The sequence below is a fragment of the Vulpes vulpes genome, chromosome 12 (assembly GCF_048418805.1).
Source record: "Vulpes vulpes isolate BD-2025 chromosome 12, VulVul3, whole genome shotgun sequence".
In the NCBI taxonomy this organism is placed as follows: Eukaryota; Metazoa; Chordata; class Mammalia; order Carnivora; family Canidae; genus Vulpes; species Vulpes vulpes.
The window spans coordinates 70,806,796-70,833,161 of record NC_132791.1 but is presented as its reverse complement, the minus strand read 5'-3'; the positions used below and the strand labels follow the sequence as shown (position 1 = coordinate 70,833,161).

At 47.0% G+C, this 26,366-nt stretch overlaps 1 protein-coding gene across 1 annotated transcript in view; it reads left to right on the top strand.

Annotated features, from left to right (window-relative positions):
• The window catches only part of COL23A1 (collagen type XXIII alpha 1 chain), a 326,570-nt gene that overhangs the window by 15,699 nt on the left and 284,505 nt on the right, over positions 1–26,366 (top strand). Inside the window, exon 2 of the mRNA XM_072728803.1 lies at positions 9,011–9,077. Coding sequence (XP_072584904.1) covers positions 9,011–9,077 — 67 coding nt within the window. The remainder of the gene's footprint in view (positions 1–9,010; positions 9,078–26,366) is intronic.

The following is a 26,366-nucleotide window of genomic DNA, read 5'->3' as shown; positions in this document are numbered from 1 at the left end:
CCAGACCTTTGACCATGGAAACCATAGTAAATATGTGCTGTTTATTCTGCTGATTTTGTGACAATTTGTCACACAGCAATTGAAAACTAATACATTAAAAAAAAAGAAAAAGAAAAAGAAAACTAATACAATTACTACTAACTAAAAAGGACCAGGTCAGATTCCTTAGTAACAACCAAGAGTAATGTGAGGACCAGCATGAAGCCATGGGTCCATTCCCACCACCTCCAATTTTTCTTTTTAAGATTTTACTTATTTATTTATTTATTAGAGAGAGAGAGAGTGAGAGGGAGAGATAATGTGTGCACAAGCAGGGGGAGTGAGTGGCAGAGGGAGAAGCAGGCTCTCCACTGAGTGGAGAGTCCAATGTGGGGCTTGATCCCAGGACCTTGATCCAAAGGCAGATGCTTAACCAACTGAGCTTCCCAGGTGCCCCCACCACCTCTAATTTTTAAGATGATTTTATTGTTATTTATTTATTTTTAAAGTTTTTGTTTATTTATTCATGACAGAGAGAAGGAGACACAGAGACACAGGCAGAGGGAGAAGCAGGCACAAAGAGCCTGATGTGGGACTTGATTCCGGGACTCCGGGATCTCACTCTGAGCTGAAGGCAGATGCTCAACCACTGAGCCACCCAGGCGTCCCTTAAGATGATTTTAATACAGCCATATTGTGTCTTGGTTGGAGATGGTTAGAATCTTCAACAACAATAGATCTCTCATATGAGAAAATATTTGCAAATCATATATCTGATAAGGATGTAGTATCCAGAAAACATAAAGAATTCTTATAGCTCAACAACAAAAAGACAAAGGACTCAAAGTAAAAATGGGCAAAAGACTTGAACAGACATTTCTTCAAACAAAATATGCAAATGATTAGCAAGCAGATGAAAAGATGCTCACCATCATTAGTCATTAGGGATGTACAGATCAAAAATCACAATGAGATACCATTCTGCACCCACTAGGGTCTGTTGATGAAGATGGGAAGAAATTGGAACCTTCATACATTGCTGGTGGGAATATAAATTGGCTCAGCCACTGTGGAGAAGTTTTGTGGGTACTCAAAACATAATATATGGACTTACCTATGACCCAACAATTTGACTCCTACGTATATACCCAGAAGAACTGAAAACAGGTACACCAACAAATACATACACTTGTGTTCACAACTGACCTGTTCACAATAGCCAAAAGGTGGACACAGCCCGAACGTTCAGCAGGTGAATGGATAAACCAGTTGTGGTATAGACACATGATGCAGTTTTATTCAGCCGTTAAAAGGAATGAGGTCCTGATATGTGCTACAGAATAGATGAATCTCCATTACACTATGTGAAAGAAACCAGATATGAAAGGTGATACATTATGTAATTCTGTTTCAGAATACATGAATCCATAGAGACAGAAAGATTGGTGGCTGCCAGGGACTCAGAGGGAGGAATAGGGAGCAGCTGCTTAGTGGGTACAGGATTTCCTTTTGGAATCATGATGATGTTTTGGAGCTAGATAGAGGGAGCTAGATAAAGGAAAGGGGTGGTTGTGCAAGCCACCAACTGTTCACTTTTATGCTGTGTGAATTTCACCTTAATTAAAAAAATAGATGTGTTATAGAAAATAGCAAAGCTGTATCTTAGTGGGTATTAAGGGACTTTGTGATTTCTTTCTTACCCATTTTTAAAAAGTAAACTCCAGGGATGCCTGGGTGGCTCAGTGGTTGAGTGTCTGCCTTTGGCTCAGGACATGATCCTGGGGTCCTGGGATCGAGTCTCACATCAGGATCCCCAAAGGGAGCCTGCTTCTACTTCTGCCTGTGTTTCTGCCTCTCTCTCAGAGTCTCTCATGAATAATAATAATAATAAATCTAAAAAAATAAAAAGTGAACTCCAGACTTTATTCAGATCTCCCTAGTTTTCCCTCTAAAGTCCCTTTCCTATTCCAGAATTCCACCTAGGACACCACATTGTGTTCTGTTGTCATGTCTTCTTGGTCTCTGATCTGTGACAGTTTCTCAGTCTTTCCTTGTTTTTCATGACTTTGACAATTTTTGGAAAGCCTGGCCAGGTATTTTTTAGAATGTCCCTCAGTTTGGGCTGCTCTTGTGACTAGACTGGGTTACAAGGGCTTGGGAAGCATAGCACTAAGGTGGATTGCCATTGTTATGGCATCGTGTCAGGGGTCTGTTATGTCACATAACCCATCATGAGTGACATTAACCTTGATCACTTGGTTAAAGTAGTATCTTCCCGGTTTCCACATTGTAGAGTCACTATTTTTCCTTTCTCTGCTTTTAGGAAGTAAGTCTAGCCTTTACTCAAGAAGAAGGGAATCTAGCTGCACCTCCTGGAGAGGGCAGTTATTTACATTTATTATTGGACATTCTTCTATAGGGAATATTTCTCTTTTCTTCCCACTTATTTATTCAGTCATTTATATCAGAATGGACTTCTGGGTTTCTAACTTATTCTTTGGGTTATAATCCCATACTGCATTATTTATTTTATTGCCTCAGTTGTTTAAGCTTTGGCTATTCTGAGCCCTTTTGGGTTGGTTTTGTGTTTCTTTGACATATTCTTCCCTTACCTCCTTTTTGCAAAAAGAACTTCCTTACTTTCTGTCACTGCAAGGTACTCCATCTTATATATTTCCTGCCCTGGGCTAGAATCAGCCATTTCTCCAAGGAGCCCTGGTTCCTTTTCTTGGAGAATGGTATTTAGAAACCAAGATTCTGGTGCTGGGTGTGCTTGCTGCTTCCAGGATGTCATTGGTTATAGGCCTTGTCTGCAGACAGCTAGCATAAATATGCATGAATAGTCACTCCCCTATGTGCACATACCCATGATTATTTCTGTATGTCTCTTCCTGTGTACATTAGTTGTGACCTCATAGTGGTGTCTGACTGATGCGGCACTACACGATTCATTCCATCTTTGTCCCGTTGTGTGTTTAGAACATCTTTCCTGGAAGGGCCTCACAGGGTGGGCAAGGCTGGGGCAGCTCACCACTGTCCAGCTCAGAGACGTAGCACTCCTCCACTGCACCCAAGGGCATGTGTACTCTAGCGTCGATCACGCCCCGAGCACCATTCAGCTGCACCGCGAAGGAGGCTGGCTGGTTCACTCTGAGCCCCGTCAAGGGAGAAACCTGGCTCTCATCAGCTGTAACTTATTTGCGTACCTGTTCAACCCTAATATGTATATAAAGTACTTTCAAAATTGCTAACCTGTACTCCTGTGAGAAACGACTTTACCTCCTAGAGTACAGCATTTCTATATGGTTCCTTTTGTGTTCAGCCTGATAGTCCTCAACCAAAACACTAGTTTTGTAAAGTTGCTTAGGTCAGGTACATGCTTTTCCCCACCACTTGCAGTAAGATTATGTTGAACAGTTTTAACATGGTTAGATTCATTTGTCACAGCCTACATTTCGTCCAGGGATTCTCTGACATCCTAGTTGATTTTTTTAAAAAATTGTATCCATTAAAGTTCATTTTTGGTGATGTACAGCCTTACTGTTTTTCTTTTTTTTTTTTTTAAGATTTTTTTGTTTGACAGAGAGAGAGCGCACAAGTAGGCAGAGTAGGACTCCACCCCAGGACCCTGAGATCATGACCTGAGCCGAAGGCAGATGCTTCACTGACTGAGTCCCCCAGGCGCCCCCAGTCTTACTGTTTTTGACAAAAGCATAGACTCAAAAACATGTGTGCAGCCCCTCGGTGCCATTCCAAACAGTTCTGTCGGAACTCACATTTTCTCCTGTGGTTCCTTCAACTTCATGCCTCATACTCTTCAACCTCCAGCAGCCCTTTTCATTTTTTAAGGGCCAACTGTGCATTGCAACTTTTGGATTGTTTGTATTTATTTATTTATTTATTTATTTATTTATTTATTTATTTATATATTTTTAAAAGATTTTATTTATTTCTTCATAGGGACACAGCTAGAGAGAGAGGCAGAAACACAGGCAGAGGGAGAAGCAGGCACCATGCAGAGAGCCTGACCTGGGACTCGATCCCAGGTCTTCAGGATCACGCACTGGGCTGCAGTCGGCGCTAAACCGCTGCGCCACCAGGGCTGCCCAGATTGTTTGTTTTTAGATATGAAGATTGCTTGTAAGCGGAGGTTGTCTTGATTTGTGATTGGAGTTGGTTGACACCAGGATTTGGGTCCCACTCTGCTGCTTACGTGACCCTCTGTAGTGTCAGTTTTCTCATCTGTAAATGGGCTTAATAATCGTCCCGGCCTCGGGGGTGTATTGGCAGGGCTAGATGAGGTAACAGCGGTTGGCACAGTGCCTGGCCTGTTATAAGTAATCAGTAACTCAGAAATAATACTTTGTATTTGTCATCCTCCTCATCTGAGGTATGAAAAAAAAGAATGTCAGAGGCTAGATCCTGCTGCCCTCTTGGGCTGCTGGTGGCAGTGCCCACGCACCCAGGAGCCCTTCCCTGTGGGAGCAGAGGGAGGGCAGAGGATTTGTGGCTAGAGCAGAGAGGGTCCTTTGGGGCTTCTGATGAGTACGTATTAGCAGGCGTGGTCCTGGAAGTGCATCTCCCTGAGGGGATAGAATCACCTGTCATTCACACGTCAGTCCTGGGCAGGGAGACAGCAGGGCTTCATTTTGGTTTTTCTTCTACTTTCAGGGTTTTGTTTTTGTTTTTTTAACTGAGAAGATGGTGTGACAATACAGGGAGGACTTCTAAAGCATAAGGGAAGGGAGGGAAAAATAAAATTAAACGAAATCAGAGAGAGAGAAAGACAAACCAAAAGAGACTTTTAACCCTGGGAAACAAACTGAGGGTCGCTGGGTGGGGGTTGGGGGTGGGGGAGGGGGTAACTGGGGGACAGGCGTAAGGAGGGTACAAGATGTGAAGAGCACTGGGTGTTGTATGCAACTGATGGACCACCGACCTCTACCTCTGAAACTAATAATACACTATATGTTAATTAATTGAATTTAAATAATTTTTTAAAAATAGCTAAAAAAAAAAAAAAAAGAAGTAAATCGCCATAATCCTGGCACCCAAGGGGGTTCATGTTTTGGTAGCTGCTGCCACCTCATGCCTGAATTTTTATACAGATGTTGGTCTTTTATTTATGGTACCATAAACCTTTTCTTTCTCCTTCCTATCACCTGATATTTCATGAAATAGAGCGGGGTTCACCACCCTTCTCTAAACCACTCCCACTGTTTTGGGGCGCAGGTTCATCAGTATGGTTCTCTGCTCCTGCTAATTCTTATTTTCTTGAGATTTATTCCCTAGAGCAGGAATCTTCTGTCAAAGAGGATAAGGCATGTCTTTGTGGCTTTATTTGCAGCATTTTCCAGAAATAAACCGTGACATCCCTCTATGTATATTAATTTATATTTCATCAAAATGCAACCGTTCAAGGCTGTGATCAAACATCTGTCCAAGCGCCCTAGACTCGTGCTCCCAAGGTCATTAATAAATTTATCATTTGGAGCCCCTGGGTGCCTCAGTGGTTAAGCATCTGCTTTCAGCTCAGTTCATGATCCAGGGTCCTGGGATGGAGCCCCAGTTCAGGCTTCCTGCTCAGTGGGGAGCCTGCTTCTCCCTCTCTTCCCTGCTTGTGCTCTCTCTCACTATCTCTGTTTTCCTCTCAGATAAATAAATAAAATCTTTAATAAATAAATAAATTTATTATCTAACAGTGTAGCTTTTCTGAGAACTGTGATTTTCCCTGAGGAGTGGTCCCTCCACCTCCCCCAATTTCAAGTCCTCCTAGGTTCCCACTGGAGGGAACCAAGCTCCCCACCATCTCAGGGACTTTTCTCCAAGACTCCTCCTTTATTTACTTTTGGAGTTAGGACTTGTTTGCATATGTAAAACCGGGACCATATTGTTTGCAGATGCTCAGGGTGCTGCCAGATAATTGAATGCGGAAAAATGTTGGGGCCTTTAAATCATTTTTACAAACCTGGACACAAAAGAATATTTTCTTAGAATTCAAAAAGAGAAAGCAAAGCGTGGAAATAAAGATGGTGGGATTGGGTTTCTCATTCAAACATTTCACTTCGTGTTCACGGCAGGGGACATTTCAAACCCACACAAAGTTGGGGAGGAGGCATGGGGGGAACGGAGGGCAGGGCGCTAGCAGATAAAATTGCAGATTCACCCTTATGATCCAGAGAAACACACGCGTAGATGGAGTCAGAATAAGTGACCCAACAAAACCTTGATCCCATTGTGTCATGACCCCACCTACCAGCATTCACAATAAGGTGCTTTCCTGCCCCCATCACCCACCTCAATAGTGTCCTCTCTAGTTTTTTATTTTACAGTAAGAGCTGCTTGGAAATGATTGCACTTCCTATTAGTATTTGATAAAGCCTCCCTCCCTCCCTTTCAGGAGAGCGGCCCAGATGCCGTGGGCTGTGAAAAGCGAATTTTTTTTTTTAAGCATGAAAATGCCTTTGTTTAAAACAAGGAAGTGAGTGGGCTTCTGGCCCGTCTAGCAATGATAAAAACAGATGAGAGTGTCTCGCACAAATTGACTGGCTTAACCCAGAAGGCTGGATTCGTTTGCTGTGTAAATTTTGCAATCTGTAATAGTATCCACAGATACAGTGGGGGGGGGGGGGGGGGTCGGGGGAGTGAGTTCAGGAGATCCTGCTGGAGCCTGTATCCACATACCTGGGGCAGCTCTGGGGTTCTGGTTCGGTGACCCTGGTCGGTAGCTGGTAGCTACTGCGGTGTGCCAGGGCCCAGGGCAACAAGGCTGCCCAGCTAGGGATGATGCTGGGTGGGGGCCTAGGGCAGCTTGGGTGGGGGCAGGGGGTGCTCTGGAGGCTGGGGCTGGCTCTGGATGCTTCTAGGGTTGCTCTGGGCCAGGTGGATCAGAGTAGGAGCGAGTGGCAGGTAGGGGCCCTGTTGGGATCTGGGAGCCTGGGTCCAGAAGCCTAGCCAGGTTCTGATTTCTAGGGCAAGTTGAGGCTTTGGGGAGGCTGGGGAGGTGCAGTGAAGATGGATAAGTTAGGGCACCTCAAGGCAGTACCCTTGCACCCCCTGCCCGCCTATCCTGGAACTCCTACCATGCAGCCTCCACCACGGTGGGGGAGGGGTGCATAATCACACACCCCTGTGTTCCCCCAAAACTTGCAAACCTTTACCCCATCTCTGGTGGGTACCAGCCTCTGTGACTTATTGGTAAAATGAGGATGAGTCTGGCAGGAGCGGAGGTGGACCTTGGAAGTGCTTTGCAGGTGGCCAGAGCTCCTGGTCCTGGGCTGCCCCAGCCAGAGGCAGATAGGGCTTGGCCGGAATGCCACCTCCTGTGAAAATTGCAGGCTTGGTGGTCAGGTGCTCAAAACTGGGGGTGCTCTTCTCACCCCCTCCAAAGCAGTACTTTAAAATAATGTTTTGGGGGCACCTGGCTGGCTCAGTCAATAGAGCATATGACTCTTGATCTCAGGGTTTTGAGTTCAAGTCCCACTGTGGGTACAAAGATTATGTAAAAAAAAAAGTTAATGATGGTTTTATTTGCTTGCTGTACCATTTTCCAAGCTATTTTATTTTATTTTTTTTTTTTTTTTTTTTATTTTTTATTTATTTATGATAGTCACAGAGAGAGAGAGAGAGGCAGAGACACAGGCGGAGGGAGAAGCAGGCTCCATACACCGGGAGCCTGACGTGGGATTCGATCCCGGGTCTCCAGGATCGCACCCTGGGCCAAAGGCAGGCGCCAAACCGCTGCGCCACCCAGGGATCCCTCCAAGCTATTTTAAAATTTTATGTATTTATTCATTTATTTATTTTTATGAGGAAAGACTATATTTTTTAAAAAGATTTATGTATTTATTTTTAGAGAGAGGGAATGAGCATGAGTGGGAGGAGCAGAGGGAGAGAGAGAGACTCTCAGGCAGACTCTGTGCCTACATGGGGCTCCGTGTTACGACCCCGAGAGCACGACCTGAGCTGAAACCAAGAGTCAGACGCTTGACCCACTGGGCCCCCCAGGGGTCCCCCAAGAAAAATAACATTTTTATGTTTTAATTTTCTGGTGGTGGTATCACATTTTGTCATTCCAATTCTTCTGGTTGGGATTTGCTTTGTTTTGCTTTTAGGGGGATTTTTATCATTATTATTATTTGTTTGCTTCCTAGGAAAACGTTAATACTTTACTTTTTCTTGTTAGGACTCAAGTCTTGGCTAGTTTTGGGATCATGGACCCCTCATTTCACTCTCCTAAACCTGGATTTGAATTTGGAAGACTCATTTCTTTTTTTTTTTTTTTTTCCCAAGCTTGTTCCCTGCATGCAAGGCAGGGACAGTGATCTGGGCATCTCCGTTTATTCGGGTTGGCACATGAGGGGATGATTATGTCAGAGCTGTGCTGCGAGTTAGCATAGTAGCAGAGCTGGGATGTTTGACCCTATTTCTGGAGTAATTCTTTTCCCTTCACCCAAATCTAGCACAGGGCCAGGCATGTGTAGAGATTCTTGTTAAACTGTACTCAGCCAAATTTTCTAGGCCAGGGATCCCTGCTGATAAGAAGGAAGAAAGATGTCCTCAGGGTGGATTAGGCCTGGGTCTGGGGTCTGAGGCCCACAAGCTGCAGGGTGGGGTGGGGGCTGTAGTGAGGGGGACCTGGGGCTGCCTGGGTTTGGATCCTATCTGAAGACCGGCAGAGGGCTGGCTGCCAAGGGCCAGCCTCCCTCTGCTGCGCCCTCCCCTTTTCATGAAGACTGCACAGTCACTTTGGCTTTTCTGGATTCCTATTTGAAAAATGTTGTAACAATGCAGAAACCTGGTGCCTTCTTTCCAGGGACTCCCAAGTGACTGTTGCACATTTATTTTTGCTTCTCTTCTCATCCTAAAATTTCCTGTAATGTTTAAGGACCTTGTAAAAAATGTGCTGGGCAATGCCACCCCTGGTGTAGATCTTTCCAATACATTGGTGTTTGCTGATTTTTCCACTTTTACCCCTCTCCACCCTCAAACTCATGCTTCCCCCCCCCCCTCTGTTTTCTTTCTGGTTCAGAAGTTGGAAGGACTGGCCAAGCACCGGACAGTTCGGGAAGCACCGACAGCATGCATCTGCCCACCAGGTAAGTGGCTGTTGGATCCTTGCTGGTTCCTGACTTCCCAAGGCCCAGCCTCCTCTCTCCTGTCTGCTCAGAACTGCTGAAGACGTGGTCAAGAGGTTCTCATTGGGTTTCAGGCTGTCTCTTGCACCTTGTGAACCATCCAGGGGGTTCTTTCTTCCTTTGTCTTCCTTGACCAGCTCACCAGTCAAGGATTCTAGCAAGGTTCACTGACCTGGTTTGATGAGGATGGTGATGTCAGGGTAGCAGATAAGAAACTATTAGGAATGACTTATAATGAAGGCTTAGACACTAGGAAAGTGACAGCCATCCCATTTTAAAGCCAAAGAAACAGGCCTGGACCATCCTCACCATATTGACCTCATGACCCCAGCTCTATTTCAGACACAAGGGGGGGGGTGTGAAGGAGTAATCTGGTAAATTTAGGCTTTTTTGGTTTTCATTTCTTTTGGTGGAGATAGAGGAAGGAAGATGGGAACGTGGTCTGAATGGTTCACATAGTCCTATCTCTCTTGGGTTTTGGTAGCATAACCAGGATGGCTGTGAATAACCAGGATTTCTGGATTCCCAATCTGTGTGGCCAGTCCCATGTCCTATCAGGTCTTCTGGTCGTCCTCATGGGAGCTTTGCACAGACCATCATTGAGAATTTAGATGTGTGGTGTTGGCCTGGTATTTTCAGGGTTAGTATTATCCTTATAGAACAGCATGTAGTACCCATGCATGAGTTGAAATTAGCAATACATCCTAGACTTCCCACCCACAGGACAAGGTGGAGATCACAGGAGCTGAGCCCCGGGGCCATTGTCCTTGCTGTCACTCCATCCACTAGCCAAGTTGGCTTTTCCCAATCAACTTCAGCTGGTGGAGACACGAGGTTCTTTGAAAATGAGCATCTATGTATTGGGAGATGCCTGGGGTTTTCTGCAGAGGTCGACTGCATGGTGTGACAAGTCCGTCTCCCCAAGGCCCCGGCTGGAGAGGATTTTATGGGCGAGCTTGAGTTCGTCCTTACTAGTACCTCCAGCATTTTAACAGGAGGAAAAAGGACATGACAACTAAGGACGAAACATCATTTGCAGATCAGGAAGTCAGACATTTGATTCAGTGGGGGAAAAAACCCCATCAGATCCACAAATGAGCTTTTGGATGATCTGCAAAGTGCAAAGAACAGGAATGATTCCTCTTGTGTCTTTTTGTATTTTCCCCCCTCCTCTTTCTGAGTGTTGTATGGATCAGTTCATGCGAGTTATATGGCTAAGTATTTTTTAAAGTGGGGGTCACAAGGCTTTTGTAGGATGTGAAATCATGCTATGTGTGGCAGCCAGCGTTTTGAAATTTTGAACTAGCCATAGACTGGAATGAAAACATGTTGGATTGAAGTTTTCATTTGAGCTATTTATATTTGTAGTGTGTGACCCGGATGGTGATTGAAATGGGTTTCCTGCTATGCACTGCTGACCGGAAATTTGAAAGTCCCAAATAGAGATGATGAGGGGAGAGGGAGGAGGAGGTAGTGGTTGGGGGCAGGGGGTGCAGAGCTCCTGATGAAATATGAATCTGCCACTTACTAACTATTAAGATCTTTATCTGAAATTGATAACAATATTGGAGTGGGCTCTGAGGCTTTTTTGAGGTCATAGAGAAAGTCAAAGCCCATGACCCCAGAGGCAGTCCTGTTACCTGCCTTCCCTTGAGTCCTGAGCCACCAAGAGAGGCCCCAAGAGGGTCCCTAGGGACAGAAAGGCTGGTCAGAACCCCCAGTTCTGCCTAGAGGAGGGCAGTGACCTCCTCTGCTCTTGGAGGGGGCCCTGCTGGCTGTCAGCACTGTGCTGCTTTTGTCCGAGGGACTCATGGCTGCTATCCAGCTGCCCTGGGAGGTTGTGCCCAGTATGGTCAGTGTGGCCAGGCCCTGATGGACACCTATGTCTACACTCGCTCTTTCTCACCCTGTCTGCTCTAGCCAGAGGACTCACTTGAGCCCTTTGGACCAGACACCTTCATCGGTGCAAACTCTGGAGACTGGAACGTTCTCCCTGTCATAAAAAGGACAGAGGCCTTTTTTTCCCCCAGCCCTGGAAGCCTTTCTCCAGGGCTCTGATCTTCCTACCCTGCATACTTTTGGAGTCTGGACCTGTAAGCCGCCCTCACTAGCGTGGGGCCCCATCTGATTTGAGAGACTTGTCAATGCCCCCCTTGCCCACCCAGTTCCTTCTCACAGCCTGGAGACTGTGTGATCTTTTGTCAGATCCTAGGAGATGTGATGAAACAGATAAGCGAGGCCAGAGAAGGGAGACACTCTTCTGTATGTTGCCCATTGTGAGGCGGGCCCTGAGTGGGAGCTGTGCAGCTGAGAAGAGGGCAGGCCTCTGGCCGGAGCTACTGGGAGGACTGGCAGGGCTGGGCCCTGTGGCCTCGGGCAAGGGAGGGGCCTGAGCCTTGCTCTCCTCCTCATCATCCTGTATTAAACCGTATAGTGCATTGAATGAGTTCATCCAGGATTTGGAGTGGGCTCGACGTCCAATGATGAATGTCCTGATGAGACAAAAGGGATAGATTTGAGACACAAACACACAGAGGAGAAGGTCTTGGAACGACAGGGGCATACATCAGAAGGATGCATCTGGCTGTTCCTGGGTGGCTCATTGGTTGAGTGTCTGCCTTCGGCTTAGGGTGTGACCCACATCAGGCTCCCCACAGGAACCCTGCTTCTCCCTCTGCCTGTGTCTCTGCCTCTATCTCTCATGAATGAATCAATGAATAAAAAATAAATAAATAAAAGAAGGATGCATCTACAAGCTCAGGAATGCCAAGGATCACCCAGAGCCATCCAGAAGCTGGACAGGGTGTATGGAGGGGATGCTCCATTGGCACCACCAGAAGGAACACTGGTGGCCCCTTAATTTCAGGCTTCTGGCCTCCAGAACCACAGAGAATAAGTGTGTGTCATTCTAAGCCATCTCAGTTGTGGTGGTTTGTCATGGCAGCCCTAGGAAGTGATGTGACAGGGATGTGGACCTTAAGGTCGCTGAGGAGGAGGATCACAGCTGAGGGGAGGGGCCTGCTTCCCTGGGAGCCTCCCTCCCCCATGCTGCCCCTTATCATTCACCTGCCCGAAGGGACACTTCTGCACTCCTCAGCTCAGAGGGTGGGGGACTCCAGCCTTCAGACACCCTCGACTCATCCATGCCCCTTGGGTATTCCAACACTCTCTTCTTCTGTTACCTACATATTTTCAATGTTTGAAAATGAGCTCAAAGGTTAAGAGTGTTATGTTAAGAGTGTTACATATAAAGTTTAAAAGTGGTTATTTTAAAAAATAAATAAATAAATAAATAGATAAATAAATAAATAAATAAAAGTGGTTATTTTTAAATAGGAAGTTGTGTCTAATGTGCTAAAAAAAAGTTCAAGTGCTTCTAAAGATAACTCACGAAGAATAATTCTCCTTCCCCGTTCTCCCCAGTTCTGCTCTCCTTTCTAGAAGCTTTGCCAGTGTGCTCCGAGCAGCACTGTCCAGCAGAACTTTCTGTGATGCAGAAGTGTATGATATCATGCTAATACATCAGCCACTACTGGCTGCATGTGGCTGCTGAGCTCTTGATGGGTGCCTAGTGCCACTGAGGAGCTGAATTTTAAAATGTTTACTTTATTTTATTTTTAAAAGATTTTATTTATTAATTCATGAGAGACACAGAGAGGCAGAGACACAGGCAGAGGGAGAAGCAGGCTCCTTGTAGAAAGCCCGATGCAAGACTTGATCCCAAGACCCTGGGATCACACCCTGAGCTGAAGGCAGACGCTCAACTACTGAGCCACCACCCAGGTGCCCCAAATGTTTACTTAATTTTAAATTAAACTGCCTCATGTGGTGAGTGCCTATGGTTTTGCGGCCTGGGGGTGTCAGGCTAGAAGGACAGGAGCCCACAGGCTGTTGAGGAGACTGCCCTCAGGGCAGCAATTCTAGAACATTGCAGGAAGGGCTCTGGCAGGGGTGTCCCCCAGGCCTGTTGTGTGACAGATGAAGCTACAACCCGGCCCCCGCTGCCCTGACAGCTACAACCCAGGAGCATCCTAAGGGATGGGTCAGGGCTGGCACCCAACACCTTGGGGCCTGAGAGCCCTGGATGTGGCTGGCTCTGCCACCCAGTCAGCTGCTGTGTGGTCCTATCCTGCACGTCCTGGGATGGGCCAATCTGGTGTTCAGGGTCCTTGCAGTGACTAACTCTCCTAACCCGTATCCCCGAATTAACTGCCATGCGTGGAGGATGGGATGCATTGATTGGCCAGGTCTGGGTCATGTGACTGTTCTTAGACCTGGGGGAGCCCCTGGTGGGGGTGGGTTGATACTTCCAGAACCATGTGGGCTGAGACTGGGGGAAGGTAGTTACCAGAAGGAATGTTCCCAGGGTGCTGTTCCCAGAAGACGACACAAAGGATTCGTAGCTGGGTGGGCATCAGTAAGAGATGACCACCACAGGGGCAGCTGGCCAGCCCCGTGTGGTGGCTCTCGGCAGGGGACTGTACACAGAGTCTAAGCTTGACCAGAGGCTTGCCTCCACCCTAGGCACACAAGGGCAAAGTCTTCCCTCCTGTTGAACTTGCCGACAGTCAGCCTGGCCCAGTGATTAAGTGCCTGGACTCTGGACCCAGACTCTGTGGTTCAAATTCTACCACTCACCAGCACCGTGACCTTGGACTCTCGTCCACTTATCCTCCTGGTACCTCAGTTTTTCATCTGTGAAATGGGGTTTCAGGAGTCTCCGCATCATAGGATTGTCACAAGGATTGCATACGTTAATGCATGTAAGTTGTTTAAAATAGGGCCTGCTGCCGCTTCCGGAGAGCTAGGTAGCTGTGGTCACCGTGAACTCAGATCCATTGTCCCCAAGCCCACTCAGACCCACCCATGCCGCCTGTTATCTTCTTGATTTTTGCTGATGTCGGGCAGGGCCTCCAGAGAGATGGGGAGAGGAGATTCCAAGTTGGCGGTTGTCTGGGAATATTCTGGAGGGAAAGAACAAAGGCTTGGCAGACTATATTGGCATGTTCTTCTGGGACGTGGGTGAGAAAAGGCTGGCGACAGAGCACGGGAGTGAGAGAACCAGAATGGAACAGGAAACGTGTAGCTCCTGAGCTCTTGTCAGCCACAAGGGCATCCGGAAAGATATGTGCAAAGCCTGGGGCTCTACCCCCTTCACACAGTTCACACTGGCTTCTACCCCGGCTCCACCTGCCCTGGAAGGTTCTTAGGAACTTGGCAGAAAAGTGCCAAGTAATACTCTTGATTTCTGTGCCCTTCTGTATCCTTGTATAATATACCAGAGATGCTGTGTGTGGTTTCCAAATGCTGTACACTAAGAACAGATTGATCAGAGTTGGAAATTCATGGATTTATGACAGCATTTGGAAGTTTGAACAGAGGAGCCAGCCTGTTTATTTGTTGGCGTAGGAAAGAGCTTAGTGAAGGGGGTACCAAGAAATTGTTATTCCCCTTTTAAATGATCTGTTTAGAGAATTTAAAAAATAACACTTAAATCCTCATTGACTGGGGACGCCTGGGTGGCTCAGTGGTTGAATCTTGGGCTCATGGTGTGATCCCGGAGTGCCGGGATCGAGTCCTGCATCGGGCTCCCTGTATGGGGCCTGCTTCTCCCTCTGCCTGTGTCTCTGCCTCTCTCTCACACTGTGTCTATCATGAATAAATAAATAAAATCTTAAAAAAAAATCCTCATTGACTGAAATTTATGCCCTACAATAGCAGCTTGATGGCAGCTGTTCTACTATGTCACATTGTAGAGTTGAAGGAGACAATCCATGTGTCTGATCTGGTTTGCTCGCTTATTGGCTGGACTACTCTGGGGTATGGTCTCTGGTCCCTACTCCGTTACGCCCAGATAGTTGTTCCTTTCTCTCATTCACTTCTCCCTTCCCCTGTGCTTTCCTGCTTTTCCTATGGGCGGTATTGACAAAGGTTGGGAAGAGGCATTAGGATGGAGCCTGTTGTTGGAGGTCATGGGGCAGACACAAGAACCTTACTGTCCTAAGAATGGGAAGAGAAAAAAAAAGTCTTTACAGAAACAAAAAGAGGGAGAGATCGCCTCAGATCAGGAGGACCTGAGCAGGGGGAAGATGATAGCCGGGCAGGGTTTAGAAGACCGTTTGGCATCTCAGCCAGCTGGGACAGGGGACACAGTCCATGATCCCATTGTTCTGAGCAGAGGCAATGCTGGCAGACTGGGGCCTGAGAGCCCTGGCCCCAGGGCCAGGTTGGAGGTAGGTTGGAAGGCGACAGGATGAAATGTGGATGGGTCTCGATTATGGAGGGATGTGGGTTTTATTTCCCAGGAGGACACAGCTGAGGGAACATCAGTGGAGTTCAGCGGTAAGAGGACCCTAGAAACAGCATGAGGGTAAGGACCGGGGGCAGATTTGATTGTAGCAGAGAAGCCCCCGGAGAGGGGGTGCTCAGGGTGGGGATGATATTTATCTTGTACCCTGCTGTGTCATCTGAGCCTAGAATGGTGCTGGGCATGTGAAGGAGGGATGAGACACTTCTGCTGGATGACTTCTGTGGAGGAGAGGTCATGAGAACTTGAATGGAGGCCTTGAGAATTGATGGCAGGCAACAGCTGCAGGAGCCCCGGAGCCACGTGGGGGACAGAAGTCACAAACAGGATGGATGGGCACAGAAGAGAACAGAGGTGCCTGAAGCAGCAAGCCTGGGGGAGGTTGATACCCTGGACAGAAACAGGAAATCCCCAAAGAGGGATTTAGAAGGAAGGGAAGATGGTAAGCTTGGCTTTGGACAGTGAATGGCTTCATGAACCAGTTAGTAGACTCGCTGGTGGATGGGAGAAAATAATTGGAGGTCTTCTCTTCGGGCACAGTCCAGCTACTCTGAATCTGTTAATTATGAAATATAACATGTCCTGTGAGTAAAGGTCTTGGGGTTTAACTGTGTGCTGACCACTGAAATTTGGAGATTTTCTTGTGACCACCAGAGGGAGCCCACCATATTCATTAAATTCGATAGAAATTAAACGGGAATTTAAAGGCAGTGGATAATTAATTTTTTAAATTTATTTTTTATTTTTTAAAAAGATTTTATTTATTTATTCAGGAGAGACACAGAGAGAGGCAGAGGGAGAAGCAGGCTCCCTGTGGGGAGTCGGATGCAGTACTCAATCCCGGAACTCCGGGATCACAACCTGAGCTAAAGGCAAGACTACTCAACTACTGAGCCAGCCAGGAGTCCCTAATTTTTCTGTTTTTTAGTGACTAGAAAGCACATAGAAGTTCATACCAGGGGCAGCGAGACACAAAGCCAAGCACCCACTTTGGTGGGTTTTTTTCTACTAAAGTGGAAGATACCTCAGAATTTTCCAGAAGATTCCAGAATCAAGTGGTTTGCTGGAGGCTGTGATGGGTTATGTAAAGGGTAAAATAGCCATCAGCAAACACATTCCTGGAACAGTTGCTCCATCCACCCAACATTTATTGAGCGCCATCTGGTTTAGCCGTAGCTGAGAATCTTGAAGCTGTGGGAAAATAGGACAAAAAGTATCTTGACCTCAGCTTGGCCAACTCTGTGCCAATGATTGGGTGACAGGTGTCATTTTCACTGCATGAGGTGTCATGTAACTTTGTGTAACATGAATTAGTAAGTGTCCCACAGATCAGGAGCTTCTCACTTGCTAGCACTGCCTTTTCTCAGGATAAGTTCAGTGTAGTCATCATATCTGGCCTCTTACCTTATTTCTTATGCCATAGTATATTCCACATGGATTGAAGACTTAAACGTGAAAAATGAGGAGGGCAAGACAAAAATACAATAGGTCATTTAAAAAAATTCATGAGGTAGAAGTAGACTTTCTAAGCATGGCACTGAAGTCTGGGCCATTAGGCAGTGGTTCTCAACCAGGAAGGATTCTTCCCCCAGGGAACAATTAGCAATGTGTGGAGACATTTTTGATTTGTCTCAGTGTGGGGTGTGGTGGGGTGCTCCTGGCATCCAGTGGATGGAGGGCCAGGGATGTGGCTAAGCATCCTGCTGGTGACGACCCCCAGCACAAAAAAATGACCCTTCCCTCAAATGTTAGCAGTGTTGAGGCTGAAAACCCTCCAGAGTGTAAAGTACTTTCTTAAATGTTTAATTTACATTTTCTGTATAGAAGATCTCCCATGAACTAAGTTTAAAGATAAGTAAAACACTGAAAAAAAAACTCAACACATACAATAAATGTATGGTTAATATTCATGAGGTATAAAGCGTTCTTGCAAAAGAATAAGGAAAAGTCAAATATTTCAGTGGAAGAATGTGCAAAGAATATGAATAGGAAGTCACCAATGAAAAATATAAACGGTGACACTTTGCTTCACTTGAAAAGATCATCCATCCATGAAATAAATTGTGGAAATTCCTAGTAAAATGAGATCAGGTTGATAATGTGTAAGTTGTTTTGATCTTTCTGCTGGGCAGTTGATACAGGTTAAGTCCAAGGGCAGTCAGCTGGAGAACTCTCTTGTTTGGGAATTCTGTCTTCTTGTTCTATTCAAGCCTTCAACTGATTGGATGAGGCCCACCCATATTATGGAGGCCCATCTGCTTTCCTCCAAGTCCACTTACTTGAATGTTAATCTTATTGAAAAAAAAAAATCCTCACAGAAATATCCAGAATAATGTTTGACCACATATCTGGGCAGCATGCTCCAGCCAAGGTGACCCATGAAATTAGTTTCACACCTTCCTCTGTTACTTCTCTTGGGGTCTCCTCCTCCCACCTCGGCTCTCTCTCCAGCCAGTCAGTTATCTTACCTGCTTCCCATATGTTGACGAGTCCTCCCTACAGCATCTCTCCACCACTGCCTCCTTCAGACCCTCATTGGCTTTCAGCCATTCCAGACCTTCCTCAGGACTAGGGCAAAGTGATGTTGTTTGGTTTCAAAGCCTTCCATGGAGAGCCACAGCCTTTAGGATCGAGTGTGCAATCTATGTCTTGATGTTTCTCCACCTGATTCCTGCCTCCTTCCCTGCACCCATCTCTCACATCATACCACCTTCCTATCTCAAATCCCGCGCCCTGTAAAATGTCTTAGCTTCTCAATCAGAACCTGTGTGTCATTCCTCTGCCCCAAGTGGCTCTCTCCTCCACTCAGTTCTCCTTGAAGATCCCACCCACACATTCTTTTTTCATGATCCCTTGGCTGCATGGCTGGAGTTCAGCTCTTTCTGTAAATATGTTTGGGTGATTTGTGGTGTGCGAGACAAGTCTGCTTGAGGATGGCTTCAGGGAAAGGGTAATAAAATCTACTAAGGAAGCTGCCATGGCTGACACTGTCCTGGGATCACACCCTGCCCAGGGGTGAGGTGGCCTGCAGGGGCAGCTTCTCACTCCCTCCATCCCCGTGGGGAAGCCCCTTCGAGGGCTGTCAGCCTCCTTTTTGTTTTAAAATTTGATACTGACTCTCTTCCCATTCTTTCCAGTGTTTTCTCCTTGCCCACTGAGGCTTCACCTAGCCAGGGCTTGGCTCAGCTGCACTCTGAGTTGGCCCCACAGTCCGACTATTGGAAGCATTTGCATTTGGTTTGGTGCTGGCCCAGGTCCCTTTTCCATGAATCAGATCTGCCCGGCCCGGCTTGCCGTGGGGCACTTCCCGCTCTGTGTCAGAGAGAGTTCCCAATGAGGAAACACTTCAGAAATGTCGTCCTGGAAAAAGCCATCCCGTCTCTTGCAGCTAACATTTCCTGTACGTTTTCTATTCTAGCCACCTCCCCCCTCCTTTGCCTAAATTGAGCAGGGTTTGGGAGTTATGTAGACCTGGGCACCCCTAGACCGGAAAGCTTTGCCTCTGCACTGGAGGGCCTCCTCCACGTATTGACTGCCCTCGATGGCCAAGCCTCTTTCTCCCCTTGTCCCCCCTACAGCCTCACACAGGCCCCGCGGGCCACCCCAGAGCTGGGTTCCCTGCAGCCTTGCCTAGGTATGGCTGCCTGGGTGGCCTCAGTTTGCCTTCCGTCCTCATGGGGTCGAGCAGAGTGGGGGTGTGGACAGAAATAGCTGCCCTTGCTATATTGTACAAAGAGGATCAGTGGTAGCAGAAACACACAGAAATGTCTCTTTTCCCCCTTCATCTGCTCGTTTGGCTCCCTCCGTCCCACTGTACCACACGCACCCGCTGGCTTCATTGTCCCTAAGTATTTAGCAACTGCATGTCACAGGAGCCGGGCCCTGGGATGAACCCCCAACCCCATGGAAGAGGCGGCTGCGGCCCTATGTGATCTGTGTTGTTCCGGGTGGCGGGGAGAAGGGAGGGTATCCCAGTGGATGGTGAGCAACTTTGCATCATCACTCGCAACAGAACTCAAGCGGGGCAGATTTAGGGAGAACCCCAAAGTACCGGGAGGAGTACCGGAGCTCACAGAGGGGAAGTGCCCACCAAAGCCAGGAAGCTTGGGGTCAAACAGGATGCAGGTCAAGTTCTGGGAATCTGGGAAGCAGGTCCCCAAGGGACAGAGGCCTGTCAGATATGTCCCAACCCACTGTTTTTTGTTTGTTTGTTTGTTTTTAATGTGTGTCACTCTGCTTGAGGTTTGGGGTCTCCGGAGGAGGAGAAGCCCTCCTGGGCAGACCCCCTGTGGCCCTCCCTCCATCTGGGGCTTCTATGCAGGGTGGAGTGGGAGGGAATCACCTCTCCTCCAGGTGTCTGGCTGCCTTTCTGTGTTTAGGAGAGGAATCTGGGTTTGGATGCAGGTGGATCCAGCTGTGAATGCCAGCTGTGGCCACCCAGGGGCTCTGTGAGTTGATTCTTTAAACTGTCCATGTCCAGGGCGCCTGGGTGACTCAGTTGGTTAAGTGTCTGCCTTTGGCTCAGGTCGTGATCCGGGTTCCTGGGATTGAGTCCCACATCAGGCTCCCTGCTCAGCAGGGAGTCTGCTTCTCCTTCTCCCTCTGCCCCCCACCCCATCCTCCTTCCTCCCCGCTTGTGCTCTCTGCTGTCTCTAGTGCTCTCTCTCTCTCAAATAAATGAATACAATCTTTTTTAAGAAAGCAAAAACTATCTTGGGTTTGTGTGGAGGATATGCTGAGATAAGTACACATGTAAGTGCTTGGCATAGCAGGCATCTAATAATGCCTGTGCAGTTATCCCGAAGGGAAGTGACCTGTAGTCCCAAGAGGTGGGAGAGAGCTGGACACAGATCATTATGGGTGGGGTGTTACTGAGGGAGCATGGACAGCATGGCCACAGGGACAGTTTCCTTTTGTTGCCTCCCCTGCAGAACAGAATGCCATTTCTGCTTGGATACTTGGTTCGTTTGGTGTCAAAATCCCCTAGCGAAGCTTCTGCTCCAAGATGGAGAAGGAGCAATTCTTGGTGCCTTGGGGGAGCCCTGGAACTTGGTTATCAATCAGGAAGCATTATAAAGCCCTTTTATTTGGGGGGGACCCTGGATTTTGCCCCACGATGCGGCAAAGCCTCTCCTCTTCCCTGACCCTACAGTTCTTTTTAAGTGTTTCAGTCCTGCCTTTAGAAATGGGACTGAATGCCAGCCCAGCTGCCTTCCCCATGGGATCATGATTTTCATGATTCTTGGCTTGAAGTGACCCGTTGCCTGGTCTGTTTCTTTAGAAGTAGCCCTGGGCGGCCACTCACAGCCTAGCACAGAAAGACATTCAAAGCACTGCAGGCTGAGATTCTGAGGGAACCAGGCGCTCAGGAGGAAGAAAAATCCAGGAAACAAAAGCCACTGCGTGGCCAGTGTGGAGGAGGGGCCAGACCTGGTTCCCCCATTAAAAGCTCACACACCTGCCTTCCCCGGGGTGCTTTCTGCCAAATGTACCTTTAAAATGTGTAAGACGGGGCACCTGTGTGGCTCAGATGGTTAAGCATCTGCCTTCGGCTTAGGTCATGATCCTGGGGTCCTGGGATTGAGTCCCGCATTGGGCTCCAGGCTTAGCGGGAAGCCTGTTTCTCCCTCTCCCTCTGTGCGTGTGGTGTCTTCCTCTCTCTCATAAATAAATAAAATTAAAAAAAAAAACATATATACAAGACCACATGTGCCCCTGGATGGGTGGCTTGGAGGCAGGGTGGCGAATGCCCCAGAGCTGTGGCACCCACAGAAGACTGGACAGTGACTTTACCCCTGAGCATCACTTCCGAGCAGCAGCACTGCCTGTCACCCAGGGGAAATGAAGGAGACCGCATTGACTCCAGCTCTTCAGGAAAGGTCAGAGGTGTACAGGGACAGCACACACTTGCTGGCTGTGACTGGGGACCTCCAGGCATCCAGAGGGGGCCTGACCACGGGTGTTAGCACCTTCTCTGTGACTATATGTATGAGGTCTGCTTCCCCAGGAAGGCTAGGAGCAACTGCCCAGGAGTGACTGCCCCCTCTTGCCCTACACCCCAAATAGGACTTGGGCTTAACTTCCAGGGGGCAAGTAGTGCCTTCTATCCACCCCCTATGCCTGTTTGCTCCCCCCAGACATACATCCTCTCCTCTTGCCTCCTCCCCTTTTGGAATACAGGAGCTCCATCAGGTGGGGTCTGTGAGGGTCATGTTCAGCTACTGGGATACTGGCCCCTTCACTGCTTGCGGTGGGGTGGGGGAGGAGTGTAGAAAAGCAGAGAAGGTGTATGTGTGGAGGGATCGGTTGCACGTGGGGGGCCAGGGGAGACATAAACTCAGGAGGGAGTTTCTGCAGGAGGGTGAATGAAGAGAGGTTGCTTTGGTAGAAGGTAGAGGTGAGGGAGGGGTAAGGGATGGCGGAGTGACTTGGGAACTCTGGTGTACCTGTTCTGAGCCCCTCACACTGGTGCTGAATCCTCTGCCCAGAATCTCCCACAGCCCCCGGCTGGCTCAGTGGGTCTCCCTGGAGCACCTCTTGATGATGGAGTGGCTCCTTTCCTACCTGGAAGACTGTTTGCTTCATCCTGAAAGTCTGCACCTGCCCATAGGGCACCCCAACCCTTCCAGTCTTCTTAGCAGACTGCCCACCTTTAAAAAAATTTTTTTTAAAAATTATTATGATAAAAGCAAGTGTGCTTTTTAAAATTACTGCACTGCCCCCCTCCTCAAAAACAACATAGCTCTCATGTTCAAAGTGAAGTCTCCGTTGATCCTGCGCCTCACCACCCTCTCTAATCTCATCCCTTGGATGTCCATATTTTATGAAGACGCACATTTACATTCTTGCAGAAATAAAATAATGCGTGGTAGTCTGCACTTTTTTTTTCCCCTCGCAGTTTAAAGGTTCGTTTCTCTATCAGCTGTCCAGCCTGCATGGGCTCCAGGGGCCCCTGGCCAAGCTTTATGTGGAGAACCGTTCAAATAAACAACAAACGGTGACTCCAGGCAACCCGGCCACCTTCCCTTCTGCCTTCCTGGAGCTTTTCCAACATTTCCTTCCATGCCAGTGGTTTTTGCCCTTTCCAGTGTTAAAGTCTCCCTGCTTGCCTCCTGCTCCTTCTAATTGTGGCTGCAAGCTTCCAGAGATGGCAGAAAAGCGATGACTGTGCACACGGTTAGTATTCTGTGTCTCTGCGACCATCAGGAGCTCCAGCAGATCTGGATTTCCGACGTCTGCCTCGTTATTGTGGTAACTTTTTGTTCAAATAGAACTAACCGTAGGCGAAGTGCATATCCTAAATTTGCGGCTTGGTGAATTTGCACAGACAGCAAGCACCTGGGTCCCGGCAAGGAACAGCACAGACCCCACCCCCCAAGACATCCCTCTCCCCACATTTTCCCCAGGGGTGGGTGTGGGTGGGGGTGACTTCTATCCCAATGTCTCACATAATAGACTAACTTTGCCTGTTTTTGTACTTTAGTTGAATGGAATCAAACATGTAGATTTGTTTGTGTGTTTCGGCAAGCCTGATGAGATTTAAGCCATTTGGCCGCATGTGGCTGGGGAATGCTCATTTATTCATTTTACTGCTGATGGGCCTTTGGACCAGTTCTGGGTCTGGGGCTCTTGTGAGCAGTGCTGCTCCAAGCGATCTTGTATGTGTTTGGATGAACATATAGATGCAATTCTATCTTACACTAGAATTGCTGGGTGTGAGGTATGCAGGCATTACACTGCAGTGCACAGGGCCCCACACAGTGCACAGGGCCTCTCTGGTTGGCCAGAGAGGGTGGCGATTGACACTAATCACCTTCTGGGTTTTCCATGGCAGCTGTGCTGGTGACAGTGTGTGCCTTTTCTGTCCTGTTGTTCCAATTCTACGTTATTTTAATTCTCAATGCATTAGTGTTGATTTCAGGGAGTGTTTTTTTTTAAAAGATTTTATTTATTTGTTCTTAAAGATTTTATTTATTCATGAGAGACACAAGAGAGAGAGAGGCAGAGACATAGGCAGAAGGAGAAGCAGGCTCTACGTGGAGCCCGATGTAGGACTTGATCCTGGCACCGCGGGATTGTGCCCTGAGCCAAAGGCAGGTGCTCAACCGCTGAGCCACCCAGGCGTCCCTATTTCTTTATTTATTTGAGAGAGAGTATGGGGTGGGGGGAGAGGGAGAAGTGGACTCTGCTCTGAGCAGGAATCCCGACGTGGAGCTCCATCCGAGGACCCTGGGATCATGACCTGAGGCCAAGGCAAATGCTTAACTGAGCCCCCCAGGGGTCCCCCAGGGAATATTTTGTTCTTCAGGATCACCTTGGCTCTTCCTGGGCCTATGCATGTCCATACAAGGTTTACCACCAGTTTGCCTATTTCTGTTAGAGGGAATAGAATCCCTCCAAAACTCTACCTGAGATTTTGAATGAGATTAATTGAATAGAGATTAATTTGCAGGGAGAAATAACATCTTTACCATATTGAGGGCTCCAGTTTATAAGCATTGTGTGTCCCTGCCATTTGGGTCTTTGACTTGATTTGGTAGTATTTTATAGTTTTGAACCTATAAACTACATGTATTTTATTAGATTTATTCCTAGTAATTTACTGACTCTGCTACTTTATTTTATTTTATTTTTGATTTCTGATTTTTAAAATTTAAATTCAATTTTTAAAATGTAGCGTATTATTAGTTCCAGAGATGGCGGTCAGTGACACATCAGTTGCATATAACATCTACCCTCCTTAATGCCCATCACCCAGTTACCCCGTTGCCACCTTCCCCTCCAGCAACCCTCAGTTTGTTTCCTAGAGTTAAGAGTTTCTCATGGTTTGTCTCCCTCTCTGATTTCATCGGCTGCTGCTATTTTATCTTATCTTATATTTTTTAATACTTTATTTAAGAGAGAAATAGAGCACAAGCAGGGGAAGAGGCAGAGAGGAGGGAGAGGCAGATTCCCTGCTGAGCAGGGAGCCTGTTGTGGGGCTCCATCCCAGGACCCCGAGATCTTGACCTTAGCCGAAGGCAGAGCTTAACCCACTGAGCCACTCAGGCACCTCCTCTCTCCTGCTACTTTAAATTAGAATAGTTTTGAAAATTTGTTTTCCATTTGTTGCTGAGAAGTAACATATTGCCCATGTTTCCAGTGTCCTTGGCACCTTTGCTTCACGCTTAATAGCTTAACGGTCTTTGAATTATCTGCGTATTTTCTATCATACTGCCATAAATAGAGTTGTATTCATTTCCTATTCTGTGCCTTTTATTTCTTTTACTGGCCTCACTGCTTTGGCCATGACCTTCCATCGTGCTGAATAGAAATATTCTCAGCTCTGGAGCAGGCATCCTGGTTTCATAACTGAGCTCAGAAAACACTAAGTACAATCCTTGCTTTAGGGATTTTGCAGATATTAATCAGGCTAAAGAAGTGTTCTTTTCTTAGTTTGCTGAAAGGTTTGTTTGTTTTTTGCTTTCAGTTATGATTGGGTGTTAAAACTTGTCTAGTGATGTTTCTGCATTAATGAGCTGATCATATATATATGATAGTCCCCCCCCCCCCTTTTTTCTGTCAAAACTGTGTATAACGTTGATTGATTTTGGAATGTTAACTGGCCTGGCCCTCCTGGAAGAAACTCCTTGGAAGGGATATGTTATTTTAATATGTTGCTGGATCCAATCTGCTCACGTTTTGTGTGGGGATTTTGCATTTGTCTTTGTAGAGAGATGGTCTCTAAGTGTCCTTCTCTGTTGTCAGGTTTTGGTATCAAGGTTATGCTGGCCTTATAAAATGAGTTGGGAAATGTTACTTCTGTTTCTTCTGTCTGGAGGAATTAGTGTAGGATTTAGCATTGCTCTCTTCTTAAATGTTTGGGAGAAGTTGCTAGTAAAAACATCCAGATGTAGGATTTTCTTTAGGTTTTAAATAATTAATTCATTTGTTTTAATAGCTATAGGTCTCTGCCTCTGTATGTCTTTTTTAAAAAATGTATTTATTTGAGAAAGAGAACAAGCAAGAGAGAGAGAATGAGCAGGAGGGAGGAGCAGCAGAGGGAAAGGGAGAAGCAGCCTCCCCGCAGAGCAGGGAGCCTGATGCAGGGCTCAATCCCAGGACCCCAGGATCATGACCCGAGCCAAAGGCAGATGCTTAACCAAATGAGCCACTCAGGCCCCCCTCATTATGTCTTTATAATAGCTTTATTAAAATGGGACTCACTGGGGCATCTGGCTGGCTCAGTTGGAAGAGTGTGCAACTCTTGGTCTCGGGGTTGTGAGTTCAAGCAACAGGTTGAGTGTAGAGATTACTTAAGAAATAATTTTAAAAATTTTAAAAAAGGAAAAAAGATGGAATGCACATACCATATAACTCATCTATTTAAACTGTATGATTTGGTGATCTCTAAAGGTACACAGAGAGGTACAGCCATCACCACGGTTGTGTTTAGAACATTTTCATCACCCCATGTAGGAGCCCTGTGCTCCTGAGGCATCACCTTCCATCCCGCATGTCATTCCCAGCCCCTGGCAACCACGGATCTTTTTTTTTTTTTTTTTTTTAAATCTCTCTTTGCCTCTTCTGGGCATTTCATATGAACAGAATTGTAAAGATGTGGCCTTTTGTGTCTGGCTTCTTTTGTTTAGCATAGTATTTTCCATCCATGTGTGGTATGTGTCATACTTTGTTCCTTTAAAAAAAAAAAGAGATTTTATTTATTTATTCATGAGAGACACACAGAGAAAGGCAGAGACACAGGCAGAGGGAGATGCAGGCTCCCTGCAGGGAGCCCGATGTGGGACTCAATTCCATGACCCCAGGATCACGACTTGAGCTGAAGGCAGACACTCAACCACTGAGCCACCCAGGGGCCCCAACTTTTTTCCTTTTTTTTTTTTTTAATTTTTATTTATTTATGATAGTCACAGAGAGAGAGAGAGAGGCAGAGACACAGGCGG